Source organism: Protomyctophum parallelum (assembly GCF_964188405.1).
Source record: "Protomyctophum parallelum genome assembly, chromosome: 9".
Lineage (NCBI taxonomy): Eukaryota > Metazoa > Chordata > Actinopteri > Myctophiformes > Myctophidae > Protomyctophum > Protomyctophum parallelum.
In genome coordinates this window covers 2,795,775-2,816,983 of record NC_139706.1, presented here as the reverse complement: position 1 = coordinate 2,816,983, position 21,209 = coordinate 2,795,775, and the positions used below count along the sequence as shown (strand labels likewise).

The following is a 21,209-nucleotide window of genomic DNA, read 5'->3' as shown; positions in this document are numbered from 1 at the left end:
TGGCGATTATCTCAAATGCTTTCTGATTAGGTGATTATGTAATTATTGTACGAGGCCTGTACTGTATGTACAGTAGACTTACTAGACTAGATCATCATTCATCACCCCACGAGAGGAATTCATGTTGAGGGAAGTTAGTTATAATCCTGTTTGCAACGACAGCTGAAAGAGATCAGCTCGACTGATCTGATCTAAGGTACTGTACTTACTGTAACTGACGTGTAACCTGGCTTAAGAATCTGAAGAATTGTATTTTCCTCCTTTGGTAGCCTGGCTAATAAGCCAGACTCATATCACACTGTATACGTTGCAGGCATTTTTTTTTTGCCAAGGGCAGATTCGTGTCTGGCTTATTAGCCATGCAGGCTAATACTTCTTTGGAACATTTTACGGTTAAAAACTAAACTAAACTAAAAAAAACAATAACATTAATTTAAAAAGCAGATGACCTGCATAAAATAACTAACTAACCACACCAAAGGGTCACCAATTCACCATGCAACTCCTTGGGTCCAAACGGTTGCAAGGAGTTAACGCTAACACCGTCTCGACCCTTGTGGTGTGGTTTGGGCCATTGAATTCCATGCGTAGAATCACTAGGGTCAACAAGACATACCACACTGCAGGGACAACGCTTAAACCGTCTTGACCCTTTGGTGTGGTTTAATAGGGCATGATTAGAGTGGCTCATAAGAGGATCAGAACTCTAAATGTATGAATTTGCGGCACTATCTAGAAATATAGCCATCGGGTGAATTGCACAGAAAGAAAACAGTACAGTAACAGTATATATAATATATCCTATGATATTTAGTTGCGCGCGCGCGTGCACACACACACACACACACACACACACACCCTCACTCACTCACTCACTCACTCTCTCTCACACACACACACACACACACACACACACACACACACACACACACACACACACACACACACACACACACACACACACACACACACACACACACACACACACACACACACACACACACACACACACACACACACACACACACACACACACACGACTGACATAGAATAATCTGATCTCAGGTCAGAATGGAAAACTGTCAGGATGTAGAAGACATTTTTAGAATCTGATCTCAGGTCAGAATGGAAAACTGTCAGGATGTAGAAGACATTTTTAGAATCTGATCTCAGGTCAGAATGGTGGTGTTTCCTTGGAGAGCTTTACAAAGCAGCTCTGCTTATCCTCCTCAGGCTCCAGGACCCATGCATGGAAATCTGTTAATCTAATCATTTTAGTGGCTAATTGGCTGGCAAAGAAAAACGCAAAGCGCCTGCTGACTCAAACAGCCACATGACCTGAGCCATGGGATAAAACACTGCCGGATTGCCGTGAGGAAATTGCAATTACATACATATTTGAGAGGGGAAACAATAAAGCTTGGACAGGTAAATGGAAATAATGGGTTGTCGGGGATTGTGATCAGTGCTGTAAACATGTACTCAAGTACTGTACCTATAAGTACAGTTTTTAGGTACTTTTACTTTACTGGAGTATTTTCAATCTTCAATACTTTGAAGATTGAAAATCCTTTCCCCATTTTTCTCAATAAAAGCCACAGGCTACGAGAGCTTTTATTGTTATTCTTCCGGTTTGAGGGAAAGGGAAGTTCCGGATGAGTCTACCTGCCTGATGACTACAAAACAATACTACAACATGACGTAACGATATCATCCTGATGACTACAAAACAATACTACAACATGACGTAACGATATCATCCTGATGACTACAAAACAATGACTACAACATGACGTAACGATATCATCCTGATGACTACAAAACAATACTACAACATGACGTAATGATATCATCCTGATGACTACAAAACAATGACTACAACATGACGTAACGATATCATCCTGATGACTACAAAACAATGACTACAACATGACGTAACGATATCATCCTGATGACTACAAAACAATACTACAACATGACGTAACGATATCATCCTGATGACTACAAAACAATACTACAACATGACGTAACGATATCATCCTGATGACTACAAAACAATGACTACAACATGACGTAGCGATATCATCCTGATGACTACAAAACAATACTACAACATGACGTAACAATATCATCCTGATGACTACAAAAACAATACTACAACATGACGTAACGATATCATCCTGATGACTACAAAACAATGACTACAACATGACGTAACGATATCATCCTGATGACTACAAAACAATACTACAACATGACGTAACGATATCATCCTGATGATTACAAAACAATACTACAACATGACGTAACGATATCATCCTGATGACTACAAAAAAATGACTACAACATGACGTAGCGATATCATCCTGATGACTACAAAACAATGACTACAACATGACGTAACGATATCATCCTGATGACTACAAAACAATACTACAACATGACGTAACGATATCATCCTGATGACTACAAAAACAATACTACAACATGACGTAACGATATCATCCTGATGACTACAAAACAATGACTACAACATGACGTAACGATATCATCCTGATGACTACAAAACAATACTACAACATGACGTAACGATATCATCCTGATGATTACAAAACAATACTACAACATGACGTAACGATATCATCCTGATGACTACAAAAAAATGACTACAACATGACGTAGCGATATCATCCTGATGACTACAAAACAATACTACAACATGACGTAACGATATCATCCTGATGACTACAAAACAATACTACAACATGACGTAACGATATCATCCTGATGACTACAAAACAATACTACATGACGTAACGATATCATCCTGATGACTACAAAACAATACTACAACATGACTTAACGATATCATCCTGATGACTACAAAACAATACTACAACATGACGTAACGATATCATCCTGATGACTACAAAACAATGACTACAACATGACGTAACGATATCATCCTGATGACTACAAAACAATGACTACAACATGACCTAACGATATCATCCTGATGACTACAAAACAATGACTACAACATGATGTATCCATATCATCATTTTGATGAATTGAACAATGTGGACCCTGTTGTAAACAAGTGTAATGCTTAATTGGGTCGTCCACTCACAGTTAACAGTCTTTGTATTGAGTTTGTGCTTAAAATGTACTGTAATTCTACAAACTGTTAATAAATATTTCAATCAATCAATCAATCAATCAATCAATCAATCAATCAATCATCCACTCCCGACCGGTTGTAACACCAGGCTTTCCTCCGAGGTGGAAAGCCAGCCTGGTGACGCCAGGTTAGGGCAGGGTTAGTCTGACGACTCCTTTCCTCACCATTCAGCTCATGTGGTACACAGAGTTGTGATTACAGCACCAGTAAAATGAACAATTCTGATTATAACGAAACTGGGCAAATCAATTCTAATAATGATGATAATAACAATAATAGGTATTTAAAACAAATACAATACATGTACATGCTTCCATTTGTACATGAGTTTGATCACTAAATGGAACAGAGCCTTAATTAGTATCATCGGTAACACCTGACTGCATGTGAAGGAAGTCTGGAAGAGGCCCGGGTGTACAGTAGGACACGATATTTCCAAAAGGACTACAGTATGGATGTAGGACGTTATTTCCAAAAGGACGTACAGTATGTGCAAACTGGACCGCAGCAATTAAGTAAGCCCATTTTATGATTTCTAGTCTGTTTCGAGGCATTTGTGCAGCTAAACAACCATGTTAAGAACTCCTAAAGAGCCTCCTCTCTCACATAAAGCACACATCTGATCTGTTCTCCCATGTGTGAGCAGACAGCATTCAGACAGGAGACATTAAGATGTGGCATTTAAAAAAAGACTAATTGAATAGAACACACTGTTCCAATTAATCCAACTGTGTGAGAAATGGAAACCATGGTGATTAATAATAATAGGGCTAAACGGGGCTGGAGGACACACCGGCGAGCAGGCTGGGACACTTTGAATAAAAGCAGTCCTTCTCAAAGTGGGGTCCCGTCCGGTGACCCGCAGGGTTCCATGACGGGGTTTCACATGGACCGTTACAGCCAGGGCTGTGTAACTCTTGAGTGTACAAATGGATCGCATTGCATAGAAACAAGTGGTTTAAACACGTGTGTGTGTGAGTGTGTGAGTGTGTGTGTGTGTGAGTGTGTGTGTGTGTGTTTGGAGGCGTCTTATTGCTAGTAAAACTGGAATGAGGAATGTCCATTTACATTACCGGTATTTCGGTCAATTTGTTTCTGTTTGCCTCTCAGCCTCACACACACACACACACACACACACACACACACTCTCTCTCTCTCTCCCCCCCCTCCCTCCTCCCTCCCCCCCCCTCCCCCACCTACCTTGGTGTCAACGATGGAGCAGGCGATCTGCTTGACGTAGGCCAGGTCAGCGTTCTGGGGCAGCAGGACGGACTCCCGGGTCAGGCCGATCTGGATGATGAAGGAGACCCCGGCCGGGGTGCAGGGGCTCACGGGGACCATGCAGGCGGCCCCTCCGGGCCCGGGGCCCCCCGGCCCCCAGCCCACGTCCACGTGAGGAAACAAGCCCCCCCCCTGGTGGTGGTGGTGGGTGGGGGTAGGAGGCATGGACATGGGAGTCCCCCCGCCGCCGCCGTGGGGCATCACCACCACCGAGCCCGGGGGAGAGGGCCCCCCCCCGGGCGGGAAGAACACCTGGGACAAGGGCCCCCCCGAGGGCATGCAGGGGCTGGCGTTGGCCATGGAGTGTTCCGGGTCTGGGTGTTCTACAGCCCCCCCACCAGGAACTGGAGTTATAGCTCACTGCCGAGGGGCACGCTCGCTGTCAGGTATACACGTCTGGAAGTCCAAAACAAGACCTGCACGCATACACAACTTCTCCCAGTGAGCAAGAGAAGAGAGTAAGGGTGTGGACGACAGGTTGTATGTCCAGACACACACACACACACACACACACACACACACAAGCACAAGCCCACAGGCAAGCAGTCCGGATTCCTCTGTATGTCCTGTGTGTTCACCCCCTCCTGGAAGCCAACAGATCACAATCCAGGAGGCAGTGACTGCTGTGTTCCTCTCTCCCTCTTCTTGTCACACTTGTGCCGTAGTCATTGCCCCGGCACGGCACAGCACAGCACAGCACAGCACAGCACAGCACGGCACGGCACGAGCAATGTGTGTGAGCGACTCCTGAGGGCAGTGAGACAGACTGTGGGGAAAGCAAGAAGGAAAGGAAAAGCAGCCCGCCCGCCTCCTCCTGCTTCCCTCCTGCACTCCACCTCCTCTTGTCCAGAGAGAGAGAGAGAGAGAGTTGAAACTTTCTCAGCCAGAAGCAGAGAGAGAAAACAAACAAAAACAATGTGCCACCTATAAACTTCTGTTGTTGTCCTCTTCCTCTTCCTCCTCCTCCTACCTCCTACCTCCAGCCCCCCAGACAGACAACGTTACAAGATGGCCTCCCTTTGAGCAGGAAACTGTGAGAATGAAGGCGTGCGAGAGAGAGAGAGAGAGAGAGAGAGAGAGACTGCAGTTGTTTTCTTTTCAACGTATGTGTCCTCCAGCCCCTGTTTCAGTTTCAGCCCCAGATCAGTGTATTCTGTAGGAAAGAGAGGCAGAGCTGTGTGTGTGTGTGTGTGAGAGAGAGAGGTACCTCCCCCTCCGCCCTCATGCTCTCTCATCTGTGAACTTGCCAAACAGCCAAAGAGGAAGTGAAGTGACTGACACGGTTCGCCGTCCAATAGAATGACACAACAAGTCATTCCCTCCAACAAGCAACAGGAAAGGGTTCGGTGATGTCATGGGACACTCCCCTCCACCACCTCTGCTAAACTAATCCCTCCTCCCCTTTCTCTCTCTCTCTCTCTCTCTCTGTCTCTGTCTGCTTTATGCTGGGGTAATTTGGCATGTTTACCCACCCTCCTCTGTAACAGTGAGTCAGGCTCTTCTTACATTGCCTGAGGCCTCCTAAGGGCCCCACACCTCCACACTCAGAAATCTCTCTCGTCTGTGTCTCAGATTCCATCACACATAATTCCACGTGCGCGCGCACACACACACACACACACACACACACACACACACAAGCTTTTAGTATAAGAATTTCACAATTTTCACTGCCTATAGTGGAATACCAACCTCAAAGAGTAGCCTCTGCCGTAAAATCCCGTGAGACAGTATTGGTCTCCGTCTGGTGTTTAAAAAAAATAATAACAGATCTACAAGCTTGTAGGTCTGCTAAATCGAAAGAACGACTGACATAGAAACATAGCTTTTCAGAAAACTGTCAGGATGTAGAAGACATTTTTTAGAATCTGATCTCAGGTCCGAATGGGTTACATTTTACTGGGGGGGGGGGGGGGGGGGGGGGGGGGAGCATTGAGAACCATGAATGTCTTCTGTCCATCAAAATGTTCCACCTTTTTTTCCTCCAGCAGACACGCCTCTCCTGGGTTACAGAATAGGTGCCACACCTACTGTTTAAGTCTATTCATGCCGTCCTCGGTGAGAAAGGCTGCTGGAATTGGGGAACTCCGCTTTAATAGCGTTGGACAGAGGGAGTGGATATATGGCTCCGGGCTGCTGTGTTGTTACCACACTTTTTAACAGCGCCACTCACATGTTTATACTTTAAAAAAGTAAAAGTAACCAATACAATATAGAAATACTCTCTGTTACACATTAAAGTTCTTTGTATTCACATTTTGCTTGAGTAAAAGTACAAAAGTATTGGCATTAAATAGTACAAGAGAAAAGATATACTCATTACGCAGAAAGTCCCATTTCAGGTTTAAACATGTATGACGATCTTTTGAAAAGATCTACAAGCTCACAGCGACTCGTTGTGAACTTGTAGATCGGCTGTTATCAAAGAGCTGAAGTACAAAATAGGCTTATTTGGTTAATATAAGGTATGTTTGGTCTTAATAATCCAATTAAGTAATCTGTAAAGTAACTAGTAAAGCTATCAGATAATTGTAGTGGAGTAAAAAGTACAATATTTACCTCTGAGATGGAGTAGAAAGTATACATTGGAAATACTAAAGAAAAAAAGAAAAAAATTATACTTATCTGAGGTCGATTCTACAAATGTTTTCTAAATCCTGAGTTTTCTGAAAAACCCATGTTGCTACTGTATGTCAGTCGTTCTCAAACATTGGAACTACATATTTTCAGCCAAATACAGATCATTCTGGGGGTCCTTGACATTAAAAAGGTTGAGCACTGCCGATATAGAAACATAGGTTTTTCAGAAAACTGTCGGGATTTAAGACATTTGTAGAATCTTCCTCATGGTCTAACTGGGTTAAAGGTATATTCATTATTCCATTGTGGGGCTGTAGAACAGGGTTGCCCTACATTTTGGGCTGTAGTAGAAAAATAGCAGATCTACAAGCTACATTTTGGGCTGTAGAAAAATAGCAGATCTACAAGTTCATAGCGCGGCACCAAGTGCCGCGCTATGAGCTTGTAGGTCTGCTATTTTCTTTTTTATCGTGAAAATGTGGCACAAATCCTTGAATATATATATATTCTTTTAGAGTGAACGTTTTTTTAAAGATATTTTTTGCGGCTTACGCCTTTATTGATTTTTTTAAGGGATAGAAAGTAGGCTGACAGGAAATGGGAGAGAGATGGGGGGATGACATGCGGTAAAGGCCGTGTCGGGTCCGGGAGTCGAACCCGCGGCACACCGCGACTGGATCACCAGTCCGGTGCCCAGACCGTTACGCTACGGCCTGGGCCAGAGTGAACGTTTTTAACTCAAATCTTTGCTTCTGGGGGGGGTCCCTGGAACAATATATTTTCAGATGGGGGTCGTCGGCCAATTACATATAATTTTGGGCGTCCTTGACATGAAATATTGAGAACCACTGATACAGAAACATGAGGTTTTTCAGAAAAGTCTCATGATTTAGAAGACATTTTAAAAATGTCAGGCCTAAATGGGTAGTTTTTCCACTGTGTACTTATACTATTCCATTAGGCCTAAGGCATTTCTACATTTCCTCATCAGTATCCTCCATGTTTTGGAAGGAGAGAGATGCAACTGATAAGTGTTGACTTCGTCAACTAAAATGAAATGTTCGTCGACTACCTATTTTCCACTGACGAAAACTAAATGGAAACTACATACAAACTAAGCTATGATGACTAAAACTAAGACTAAATATACGGACAATTTCGTCAACAAATAAAAACTATGTTAGGAAGGCACCAATGGACAAGAGATCCAGTATAAGTCATTTTACAATTAGTTTGATGCTGAAAAAAGACGATCAACAAGCTCACAACTAATTAATTTTCGACTAAATCAACTGTAGTCGATCTAGTCGACTAAAATATTATATTTAGTCGACTACAACTAGACTGGCACTAAAACATTCCAGGAGACTAAAACTAAATGAAAACTATTCAAGCACTGACTGGTGATGAGAGTACAAATCATGCATTAAAAAATAAATAAATAAAAGAACACACGCACACACAACAGGCTTGTTCACTGTACAAAAATCCTTCTTCATTTTTGCGTGTGTGTTTTTCTCCTTTTAATGACATACAGCAGGGGGACCCGTAGAGTAAACAAAGAGAGGGGAACTGTCATTTCATACAAGCTAGAATGAAGTCCAAAATAATATATAGAATAGAACAAAACTAATAAAAAGCAGGTCTCTTGTCCCTTGAAGTTTAGAGGAAATATTTGAATACAGCTTAATATGATGTACAAAATATCACACAGTGATAAGTTGCTATTAAAAAAATAAAAACACAAAGAAATGAGTCCTTTATCTTGGCCTCCGACTGGTTACTTTTGTCTTTTTTTTTTACTCATTTTCTTAACTTTTTCAGTTTTTTTTAAATTGCTTTTTCTTTTCTTTTTTTTTTACAAGTTATAGTTTACCATTGTCAATCACAAGCAGTTTCTATGCCTAGCAAGGAAGAATGGTTCACTTATGATACTACAGTATTCTTACATTTTAATAATAATAATCCTAACCATAATTCAGAATCAAAGAAAAACAAACAGAACATGAAAATGATGGACATTTACAGCACAACATGGCCTATCCAGTCTCTCTTCTTTTACAGCCCATTTTCTCACTTAGTGTCATTGATTTGTCTATTCTCAGAAAGGGAACATAGTTTTATATAATATATATATTTGAAAAAAAAACATCAATTAATTTGCAGTAAATCAAAGTGAGAATAAAAGTGAGCCACATACGGCCCATCCCAGATACTTTAAGGTATTCTATTAACACCAGATAAGAAACATTTCCTGCACCCTGTTTTCTAAGGCCTGCTTTCTACGTGGTCGCGTGCCGCCAGTGGATTTCAACCAGTGGTCCTTGAGGGGGGTTCCAGGTGGTGCCCAGCTAAATGATGGAGAGTTGGTATAACCAAATGGACCCCTTATAGATCTTTAACTCTTGAGAGCTTAAATTGAAACCAAATGGACCCGTACAGGTCCATTTGGTTTCATTTCACGCTCTCAAGAGTTACATTATTGTTAAAAAGTCTACATAATTCTGAGAATGTAGAATTGTTATTTTGATAAACGATTGCCAAAAGCATGCATGGAATTGTAGGGGGGGAAAAAAACAATATCGTATCAAACAACAACCAAATATTCTTTCGTTTTGGGTCCGAGAGGCTTAATCTCATCAAACGGTGTTCCGTGGCTCAAATGCTGAATAAATAATGGACCTTGAAATGAAAAGGGTTGAGAACCACTGAATTAGCCAGATCCACAGGCTCTGAAAACCACTGAATTAGCCAGATCCACAGGCTCTGAAAACCACTGAATTAGCCAGATCCACAGGCTCTGAAAACCACTGAATTAGCCAGATCCACAGGCTCTGAAAACCACTGAATTAGCCAGATCCACAGGCTCTGAAAACCACTGAATTAGCCAGATCCACAGGCTCTGAAAACCACTGAATTAGCCAGATCCACAGGCTCCCAGGGACTGTGGATCTGTCTAAACTGTTGTCCGAGACAGGACGTTGCGACCATGCAGAAATCAGGCGCGACAACAATGACATGTCTTTACCATCAATGAGATCTCGCCCCAACTTAAATAATCTGAATCTATTACTGAATGTAGTGCAACATAATAGCCAAAGACAGTATAGGCTACTTTTACTGTAAGTATCATAACAGCATAGCGTTTGATGACAAAGCTAAAATATGTGGAACTGTATTGGACCCGGTGTAAGATCGTGTACTGTGTATACTCCCAGCCTGCTTTGAGGAGAACAAAACTATTAAAAAAATACGTGAAAGTTAAACTGACAAGAGAACACCAGTGTCCCAATAAGGAGGGAGAGGGTTCGCTCTCTGGGCTGCTTTGGAAACCTTAACCTTAACCCTGTGGCCTTGTATTGATGAGAGGTTAAAAGTTGCTCCTTGGCTAACTGATCCAATTCATGCGATCGATCGGAGCTCTGGACTGTATTTAGATCAGCCGTTACGGGGTGGCATGTTGTACCTATACAAGCTCACTCAAGACTCCTTTTCCACCGGTTGGTTCCCAATGGGAAACCGGTTCAGTTCTTTTCCACCGGTTGGTTCCCAATGGGAAACCGGTTCAGTTCTTTTCCACCGGTTGGTTCCCAATGGGAAACCGGTTCAGTTCTTTTCCACCGGTTGGTTCCCAATGGGAAACCGGTTCAGTTCTTTTCCACCGGTTGGTTCCCAATGGGAAACCGGTTCAGTTCTTTTCCACCGGTTGGTTCCCAATGGGGAACCGGTTCAGTTCTTTTCCACCGGTTGGTTCCCAGTGGGAAACCGGTTCAGTTCTTTTCCACCGGTTGGTTCCCAATGGGAAACCGGTTCAGTTCTTTTCCACCGGTTGGTTCCCAATGGGAAACCGGTTCAGTTCTTTTCCACCGGTTGGTTCCCAATGGGAAACCGGTTCAGTTCTTTTCCACCGGTTGGTTCCCAATGGGAAACCGGTTCAGTTCTTTTCCACCGGTTGGTTCCCAGTGGGAAACCGGTTCAGTTCTTTTCCACCGGTTGGTTCCCAATGGGGAACCGGTTCAGTTCTTTTCCACCGGTTGGTTCCCAACGGGAACCGGTTCAGTTCTTTGTGGTTCTTATAGTCCACGAGCCTGAGCTCTAACATTGGAACGTTAATTATTAATTGAGTGGCGCAAAACCCACACCTATATTAGATTGGTATCACCATGAAACTTCCCCAGTTGAGTACTTTACACGAAGACAATGCTTTATTGTATTACAAATTAAAAAATATATATATATATGCAAATGAGGCATTATATAGGAAAATATGCAAAAAATATGAAAAATATGAAAAAGCTACTACTGTGGAAGGGTTATAATATATTAATTTACTTATATTGATCCTATAAACAATTTCATATAGGTATAGGTTTTTTTTTTGTCCACTCAATTCATAATTAATGTTCCAATTCCATTCTGACCAGGCACCCATTTTGGTGTCAGCATCATGTTGTGCTTTAGCTATTTAAAAATAGCAGATCTACAAGCTCATATCGCGCCACCGAGTGGCGCGATACGAGCTTGTAGGTCTGCTATTTTTATTAAATCGAAGAACGACTTGACATTTTTAGAATCTGATCTCAGGTCAGAATGGGTTCGTCAGACCAGTGTGTGTCCAGTGGAAACCTATATGAATCTGATCTCAGGTCAGAATGGGTTAAAAACGGCAGCATTCCTACTCGTCGTCTTAGAACAACACGACAATGCTCCCTACAGCTACCTCGGTGACTTCGTAGTGCATACTCTGTCCGAGTCATTTACTACACTGTAGTGGTCCCCAAAGTGGGCGTCCTTGAGGGAGTTCCAGGGGGTCCCCAGCTAAATGATAGTTTGGGACCTGTGACTCCGAGTGTGTACAAATGGATTCCATTTGAGTTAAATGTACATTGATTTTACTATATAAATTGGGGTCCCAGAGATAGAAATACCATTAAATGGGGGGGGGTAATATAATATGCATGTCAAACTGACGGTCCTTGACATTAAACTGGTTGAGAATCACTGCTAGAGCCGTAAAAATCTTCTCTTATGGGGGGGGGTCTGTGGCATCTTCTCAAATAGGGGGTCTGTGGCATCTTCTCAAATAGGGGGTCTGCGGGCCAATTAAGTGTCAATTTGGGGGTCCTTGACATGAAAATGTTTGGGAACCACTGATTTAATAATAAGTAAAAAAGGGGGGTGAATTTATCGTGGGTTCTATTCTCTTGTCCTGGAGGTATCTCCCCCCCCCCTACTCACCAATCCCCAGCTCTTTTCACACAGGAAATATGGCTGCCGCCGGTTTGAGGTTTCACACCGTTAGCGCTCTGCTGCGACGATTGCAACCGATGCACGGTACTTTTATGTATAGTGTCTGATTTTGATGCTACATTAAATCGGTAACTTATTTTTTGCCCCGGATCCCGGAAGCCCAGTTTGGGAACCACGCTTAACCCATTTTGGGGCCGGGGAACCCCTTTTGGCGTTAGCATTAGGTTATGCTTTAGCTATTGAAAAATAGCAGATCTACAAGCTCATAGCGCGCCACCGAGTGGCGCGCTATGAGCTTGTAGGTCTGCTATTTTTGAAAAATCGAAGAACAACTGACATAGAAACATGGCTTTTTCAGAAAACTGTCAGGATGTAGAAGACATTTTTAGAATCTGATCTCAGGTCAAAACGGGTTAAAAATCCTGATTATCGCCAATGTCTGCCGCAGCGCGCCACAATCAATAAGCCACCAGCACTGAAATGATAACGGCTGACTTCGTACACACACACACATCTCCCAAATGAAACTCGGCATGAACCAACCATTGTTATTATGAAATGTACGTCGACTTGCATCTCAGTCATGAAATTATTTGATTATGAGGTGAATAATAGCCTAATAATAAAAAAAAAAAAAAAAAAAAAAAAAAGCATTCAGTCTAATATGATCTATAGCTCAGTGAGTGTGAAAAACATACTTGAGACACACACACACACATCCCTGATTCCGACTCAAGACTAACAATGTCTTAGCACCGAGATTTGACTAGTGCACAACACACACACACACACACACACACGGTAAAAAGTGCCAACTGGCAAAATCTTCAGCGCGTGCCGAGACTACAGAGTGACTTTCTACCATTCTAGTCAGGAGAGTTTAGCTGTTCTCCTATACGATAGCTACCTCACAATCGCAGTGGTTCTCGAACTTTTTCATTTCAAGGACCCCCCATTCATTTGTTTGCATATACTCTGTTTTATTTCCATCTGGAGAACCCCCTCAAGGACTCCTGAGGGTCCCCGGACCCCAACTTTGAGAACCACTGTCCTATATTGATTAATACTGCATGAGTGAATGGCAGTCTGAAGTTTAAAAGTACTGAAACTAACAGTGCTTCCTCAATTAGTGGAGATTATGATCCCCGGCTCGCACCCACCGTTCCATAGATGCATACATACTGTGTACACACACACACACACACACACACACACACACACACACTGTCGCACGCACACACAACAAGACAAGCAGACGTGTGAACCACACCAACTCTCCGAAACAGGAGACCGCACGTTACACAAGACGTACAAATAGCGTGACTTAGTGTCCTGGCAATGAGGTTGAAATTAAAGCTATTTGTTGTTAGGTGACTGGCTAGTTTTTATGTCTCTTCCACACCCAAGGCAAACCCACGCCGATCTCTAGGTTGCTACTTCCCCAGAATCCCCACACACACTCCTCCGGGGTCTTTGGAATGAAAAACAAATGGCTCTTCTCCGACAATGAGGGGGGGGGGGGGGGGGGGGGGACTGTGGTAGGGGGTTAGCCCAGAACCTCCCATAACCTGTTTTAACTGTCCCATTGTGACCAGAACCACCCACTGACTGAAGGGGGAGGTACTGTACGTCCTAAGAAAAGAGAATCAAACTCATAAAAGAAAAAAAGAAGCATACATTTTAAATGATGGGTTAGAACTCTGGGTTTAGTAACGACCTCCTGAGCAGGGACCCCCGAAAATGGGGTTTCCGAGACCCTTAACCCATTTTGGGCCCGGGAAGCCCTTTTGGTGTTAGCATTATGTCATGCTTTAGCTATTGAAAAATAGCAGATCTACAAGCTCATAGCGCGCCACCGAGTGGCGCGCTTGTAGGTCTGCTATTTTTTTTTGAAAAATCAAAGAACGACTGACGTAGAAACATAGCTTTTTCAGAAAACTGTCAGGATGTAGAAGACATTTTTTTTTATCTGATCTCAGGTCAGAATGGGTTTTAACTGAAGCCAAGTCGTGGCCGTTAATATGGACACAAATCCAGAGAACCTGGGAATAAGGTTGTTTCACAGCACGGCGTGGCGTGGTTCGCTTGGTTCCTGTTGTAGTGAAAAAAAGAGCCCAAATTGTTCTCCTCTGTCTGTGTGCAGTGGCTGGATGGAGGGATGGATGGATGGTCTCCCGCATGGCCCTTATGACGACACCGTCATCAGGCGATGATCCACAATCATGGTAGCGACAAAGTGAATGAAGCGTTGCGTCTACAGTACTGTACTGTACTGTACAGTACTGTACAACGTGAACGAAGCGTTGCGTCTACAGTACTGCGTCAACATTAAATGGAGTATGTGTGAGAACGTCGTGTTGGGAGGAGGCCTCTCACAATTATTACATAATCTCAAATCGTTTGAGACAATCGCAATTGTTTTTTTTGCATAATAGTCATGATATGATAGTTTTGCGTTAAAAAAAAAAAAAAAAAAGGGTTCAACGACGTGGAAACAAGCTTGTGTGTGGTATAAGCTTGTAGATCTGCTATTTATTTTTTTAAACTGAATAAATGGATTATATAAAATTATAATCTGCCCTGTGCGATTTGTGATTATGATGAAGCCTAAAAAACAGGGGGGGGGGGGGAATTGTATTCACATGTTCCAATGTCAAAAACCACAATGAAATCGTTAATCGCAATTATTGGTGTGACAATTCAAATCGCCGTCTGTAATCGTGACGATTATATGTGCGCTGTGCACGTGTGTGTGTGTGTGTGTGTGTACAAACGCACACACGGGGGTCTGCTTCACTCTTCAAACGCATTCAGTACGACGACATACACACAGTGTCTCCTAAAACAACCGCTGGTGGGCCGACCAGGAGGGGGGGGGGGGGGATGGAACGCCACTCATTGTAGTGTAGAAAAAAAGTGTTAATCCCAAAAACGGCAGAGAGTTGAAAACAGAGCAGCCGAAGGAAGGTTTTGAAGTTTAATATAAAAAAAAAGCGGTGTGATTAGTATCGCGTAGTATCGAGTCACTGAGGCATCATGGGAGCACAGAATCGAGAGAATTGGCGGCCGTCCGTCCTGTGGTGGTGAACCCAGCCAGTGGGGGGGGGGGGGGGCAGGACAACGTGTGTGTGTGTGTGTGTGTGTGTGTGTGTGTGTGTGTGGGTGGATGAGGTTTGTCCATTGAAGTCTTCAGTCTTTTGGCCGCCTATAGGATGGTTGTAGGACTCTGTGTAGTGAAAAACAAAAACAAAAAGGTTAACCCATTCTGACCTGAGATCAGATTCATACGAGGTTTCCACTGGACACACACTGGTCTGATGAACCCATTCTGACCCGAGATCAGATTCTAAAAAATGTCAGTCGTTCTTCGATTTTTCAAAAATAGCAGACCTACAAGCTCGTAGCGCGCCACTCGGTGGCACGCTATGAGCTTGTAGATCTGCTATTTTTCAATAGTTAAAGCATAACGTGATGCTGACACCAAAAGGGGTTCCCGTTCAGAATGGGTTGAATAACTACCGCTTTGGAATCCTGAACATTTCTCTGAAGCAGTGGCTCTAAAAACACATTTGACGTCAAGGACATTTTGGCCGTGGACCCCCACGTGAAAATATATTTGCGAAAATGATTTAGGATTTGTGTAAAAAAAAAAAAAAAACTGTAAAAAAAAACAACTGCTGCAATTATTCACAATCATCAGCGCGGCACTGCTTGTGAATAGCTTGTAGATCTGCTATTTTTTCAATAGCTAAAGTATAACATAATGCTTAAAACACCAAAAGGGGTTCCCGGCCCTGAATGGGTTTAATGAACAGAAAAAACATTTTCAGGTAGGTAACAAAATATCAGGAGAGAGTAGCCATTTATGAGCTTCATTTGAGTTAGTTCAGCAACACATTCACACTCCGAGCAAAAACACAGGTCTCGTTGAAAATGAACTATAGGCGCTTTTTATCGCTCCCCGTTTGCAATGAATAGGCCTTTAGCCCCTTTTGGTGTTTTAAAACCCATTCTGACCTGAGATCAGATTCTAAAAATGACAATGTCAGTCGTTCTTCAATTTAAAAAAAATAGCAGACGTACAAGCTCGTAGCGCGCCACTCGGAGCTTGTAGATCTGCTATTTTTCAATAGCTAAAGCATAACGTAACGCTAACACCAAAACGGGTTCCCGCCCCAAAATGGGTTAAACATTTAAAAGAATTGCTATTGAAAAATAGCAGATCTACAAGCTCATAGCGCGCAAGCTTGTAGGTCTGCTATTTTTTTTTTTTATCGTGAAAAATATTTTTTTTCAGAAAACTGAAGGATTTAGAAGAAACTTTTAGAATTTTTAGCTGCATCATCTCACCAGCGTGGCGTGTGTGTGTGTGCGCGTGTGCGCCGGTCAGACGAAGATCTTGGCGAGCGCGTCGGCGCCGGCGCTGGCGATGAAGGGCTGCGAGGCGTGGAACGCCACGTCGTGGATGGCCTCGTCGTGCTTCTTCCTGTGCGCCGTGATCTCCTGCACGCACGTCCTGTTGTCCAGCATCCACAGGCGCACCGAGCAGTCGTGGCCTGCAGGGGGGGGGGGGGGCGAGAGAGAGTGACGATGATGGGTGTAGCGCCTAAATCCCAGGGGGGGGGGGGGGCAGTCAGAGACAGATATTTCGTGAAGCCACTAAGGAAATCGGGACTTCCTGAAAGTTCATATAATGGCCTGTTGTGGCGCTGTCTGTCATTGGGCCCCAAAAAAAACACCTCATATCCCCATAGAGGTCCATGTATTTGGGCCCAACTTCACCTAGACTGTATTACCTTAATAAACATGGTCATGAATACTTCCTGCTTCCAGTCACTAGTTTAAAGTCTCCTTTCTCATGTCATAATATTCTTTTTGGAAAATGATGGTCCCATTTATTAAAAAAATTACCATAAAGTCACGTATGTTCTGAGGGGCGTGGCTACCGTTACAGTCTATGAACGGGAGCCACCCCGCCGTTCGAGTTACAATAAAAACCAACTAAGAAGAAGAAGGGGGGAAGTCCCGCCTCGTTGTCTGGGCCAGCCAATGGGCCAGCTGGGCCCAAACGGAGCCAGCCAATGGCCAGCTGGGCCCAAACGGATCTAGAAAGATGGCGATTTACAATACAAGGACTGACTGGCTTCATTTTACGTCCATATCAGACCCGGGGGAAAGCTTTGTCCATATTTCTTTTTACAGTCTATGCTAAATCCCTATATTAGGTGCTACTGGCTGCCGACGGTCGAGGATGAAGTTTGGACGTGTGCTGAAAGAACTGAGGTTCAGAATGTTTCGTAGAGTGGATATTAAATTATATTTATTTTCCTTACAAAATCCTATACTTTGAAGGCAAATAACATGAGTAACAAACAGTCAAAACGTGGTGAACGCAACAGTCCCTGTGTCTGCACAGTCAGAAAACTGTTTGCCTCCTATCAACAACACCTGCAATTCATTAGGGACAGGGTTAAATATACGCTCCCTGTAACTATGGCAACCTGAACTTGACCACACCCCTCAGTGGACATCATTGGCCACAATTAGGAGACTCAAATGGCGCTTACAATGGGGGAGGGCAGATCAGCATGGAACCTGTACTACAGTACTATGGAAGTACAAATATAATTCATGAAAAGCTACTTCAGTGAAGTCTGTTCACAGAAGTTGTTGTGGGATAATGGGGATTATCTGACGAGGTACCATTTGAGTGGGCAAAACCTTACATATACTAAATAATACTAAATTGTTTATAGGGTCACTATATGTAAAATAATATAGCCTTTCCACGGGAGTATCTTTTTATATTTTTCCAAAAAGAATACAAACGGCCAATAGCATATTACAAAGTTATCCCCCTCACTGGGGAAAATTCCGGGAGGAAAAACGGGCAAGCACCGGGGCGAGTTTTCCAGTATTCTTTTGAAGCATGCGGAAGAACGGTCTACTTCCGCATTTTTTTCTATTTGGACACCAAAGGTTTGTGTCCAACATGCGGAAGTGCTCTATGTTAAACCCCGAGCTGCACAGGGTTTCCTCAGGCAAAATGTAGGGGGGCCCGCCGCCTGCATTCTCAGCTCTGACCAGTAGGGCTCAGCGCTTCAACGCTGGAGAGGCTCCCTGGGAGGTCTTGGTTTGAACTGGAAAACACACACATGACACCTTCACATGTGTTTCTGGTTCAAAGGTCTGGACACCCTGGACTACAGCCGATTACAACAAAAGATCTCTTAACTTGATTTTGTTTTTTCTGCTGTGCAGGTGTGGACCCTGCATGAGCCCTCCCTGCATGGCATGCATGTACTGTACACACTGTAGGTACAGTATGTTGTCCACAATTAGTTAACTGCTGCCAACAGCGCCGACTAGTGGTTATAATAGTGGGCTAGCTCAGGGCTAACTTTGACCATGGAGAGGGCCACACTCACTCCAGAGGGCCACTGTAGTTCCACACTCACTCCAGAGGGCCACTGTAGTTCCACACTCACACCAGAGGGCCACTGTTATGTAGTTCCACACTCACTCCAGAGGGGCCACTATAGTTCCACACTCACTCCAGAGGGCCACTATAGTTCCACACTCACTCCAGAGGGCCACTATAGTTTCACACTTACTCCAGAGGGCCACTGTAGTTCCACACTCACTCCAGAGGGCCACTGTAGTTCCACACTCACTCCAGAGGGCCACTATAGTTCCACACTCACTCCAGAGGGGCCACTATAGTTCCACACTAACTCCAGAGGGCCACTATAGTTCCACACTCACTCCAGAGGGCCACTATAGTTCCACACTCACTCCAGAGGGGTCATTGTAGTTCCACACTCACTCCAGAGGGCCACTGTAGTTCCACACTCACTCCAGAGGGCCACTATAGTTCCACACTCACTCCAGAGGGCCACTATAGTTCCACACTCACTCCAGAGGGCCACTGTAGTTCCACACTCACTCCAGAGGGCCACTATAGTTCCACTACAGGAAGTAAGTGCCTTTAGGGTCTGTTGTGAGACAGGTGACTTACTGCCAGAGATGAGGTAAGTGCCTTTAGGGTCTGTAGTGAGACAGGTGACTGCGTCGAGGTGGGCCACCATTGAATGAACCACTTTTCCTGCATTGGAAACAACACATGAAAGCAGGTCAGGATTAGGATTAAAAAATAATAATAATGTAGGCCTACTTTTATATACAGTATCGTGCCTGAAGACGGTCAATAGACCCGAAAGCTTGCAATAAATGATAGTGCACAGATTTGAGTGTGACTCCAGCACCTCACCTAAACTTTTCAGCAGATGGCTGATTATTATTTTATTTACATATATCAATGAATATACACCTGTCTTGTTGTCGAGGAAACGGATGGTGCGGTTCTCATGTGCTGTGATGGAGACGGCCTCTAATGGATGGCTGACCACTTGGTTTATCAGCTCGCTGCCTGCAGACCGACACACACACGCACACGCACACGCACACACACACACACACACACACACACACACACACACACACACACATACACACACACACACACACACACACAGCAATGATCCTTGAGCCCTGAAATCAACAATATCAGATATTTGAGGAGCATTCATTATGCCCAGAACCTACCGTCCTTGGTCTGTGTCGAGGACCATTCATTAGGTCCAGAACCTACCGTCCTTGGTCTGCGTGTGAAGGACCATGAGGAGAACCTACCGTCCTTGGTCTGCGTGTGAAGGACCATGAGGAGAACCTACAGTCCTTGGTCTGCGTGTCGAGGACCATGAGGAGGAACCTACCGTCCTTGGTCTGCGTGTCGAGGACCATGAGGAGGAACCTACCGTCCTTGGTCTGCGTGTCGAGGACCATGAGGAGGAACCTACCGTCCTTGGTCTGCGTGTCGAGGACCATGAGGAGGAACCTACCGTCCTTGGTCTGCGTGTCGAGGACCATGAGGAGGAACCTACCGTCCTTGGTCTGCGTGTCGAGGACCATGAGGAGAACCTACCGTCCTTGGTCTGCGTGTCGAGGACCATGAGGAGAACCTACCGTCCTTGGTCTGCGTGTCGAGGACCATGATGCTCTGCTCCGTGTTGAGGTCGTACAGCAGCGTCTCGCCGCCGTCGTACGACACCACCACCTGGCTGGGGTCAGTGGTGACGAACGCCACCGAGGTGGGCGTGCCGTGCTCTAGGAGAGGACACAGAGGTCAGGGGTCAGGACACAGAGAGACCAGGGGTCAGGACACAGAGAGGTCAGGGGTCAGGACACAGAGAGGTCAGGAGTCAGGACACAGAGAGACTAGGGGTCAGGACACAGAGAGACCAGGGGTCAGGACACAGAGAGACCAGGGGTCAGGACACAGAGAGATCAGGGGTCAGGACACAGAGAGGTCAGGGGTCAGGACACAGACCAGGGGTCAGGACACGACACCGTGTAGACTAGAGAGAGACACACACACACACACGGGGCGGAGGCCCTAATGCAGGGTTCCCCAATTAATTTTCCTCAAGGGCCATATTTTGACTACTAGGGTACCAGGCTGGGGGCCGAGTCCGCGCGCGCAAAAGAAATCGGTTCTTTTATTTTTCATTCATTCATTCATTCATTAATTAAGCTTAGAATAGATGTAGAACTGTGGTTCTCAACCAGTGGTCCGGGGACCACCAGTGGTCCTTGAGGGGGTTCCAGGTGGTCCCTGTGTTGTTCGGGGACCACCAGCGGTCCTTGAGGGGGTTCCAGGTGGTCCCTGTGTTGTTCGGGGACCACCAGCGGTCCTTGAGGGGGTTCCAGGTGGTCCCCATGCAGCTAAATGATGGAGAGTTGGTAACCAAATGGACCCTTAAATAGATCCTTAACTCTTGAGAGTGGAAGATTAATTCATTTTCAGGGCAAGACCCCGTTTGAAAAGATATGGCAAGTGATTCTCATCATTTTAATC

The 21,209-nt window shown here is 44.4% G+C and overlaps 3 protein-coding genes across 5 annotated transcripts in view; 1 reads left to right on the top strand and 2 right to left on the bottom strand.

Moving 5' to 3' along the window:
• Positions 1-4,768, bottom strand: part of prkd2 (protein kinase D2) — a 59,201-nt gene extending 54,433 nt beyond the window's left edge. For all 3 annotated transcript variants that reach the window (XM_083773546.1, XM_083773547.1, XM_083773548.1), the window contains exon 1: positions 4,382-4,768. In XM_083773546.1, coding sequence (XP_083629672.1) covers positions 4,382-4,762 — 381 coding nt within the window. In that variant the 5' untranslated portion in view covers positions 4,763-4,768. The remainder of the gene's footprint in view (positions 1-4,381) is intronic.
• A 620-nt stretch (positions 4,769-5,388) lies between these two features.
• The window catches only part of fkrp (fukutin related protein), a 101,901-nt gene continuing 86,080 nt past the window's right edge, over positions 5,389-21,209 (top strand). The window contains exon 1 of the mRNA XM_083773555.1: positions 5,389-5,401. The gene's annotated coding sequence lies outside the window, so the exon portion shown is untranslated. The remainder of the gene's footprint in view (positions 5,402-21,209) is intronic.
• Positions 15,191-21,209, bottom strand: part of strn4 (striatin, calmodulin binding protein 4) — an 87,999-nt gene continuing 81,980 nt past the window's right edge. The window contains 5 exon segments of the mRNA XM_083773549.1: positions 15,191-15,518; positions 16,643-16,848; positions 19,311-19,397; positions 19,623-19,721; positions 20,318-20,458. Of these exon segments, the coding sequence (XP_083629675.1) occupies positions 16,679-16,848; positions 19,311-19,397; positions 19,623-19,721; positions 20,318-20,458 (497 nt within the window). The 3' untranslated portion in view covers positions 15,191-15,518; positions 16,643-16,678.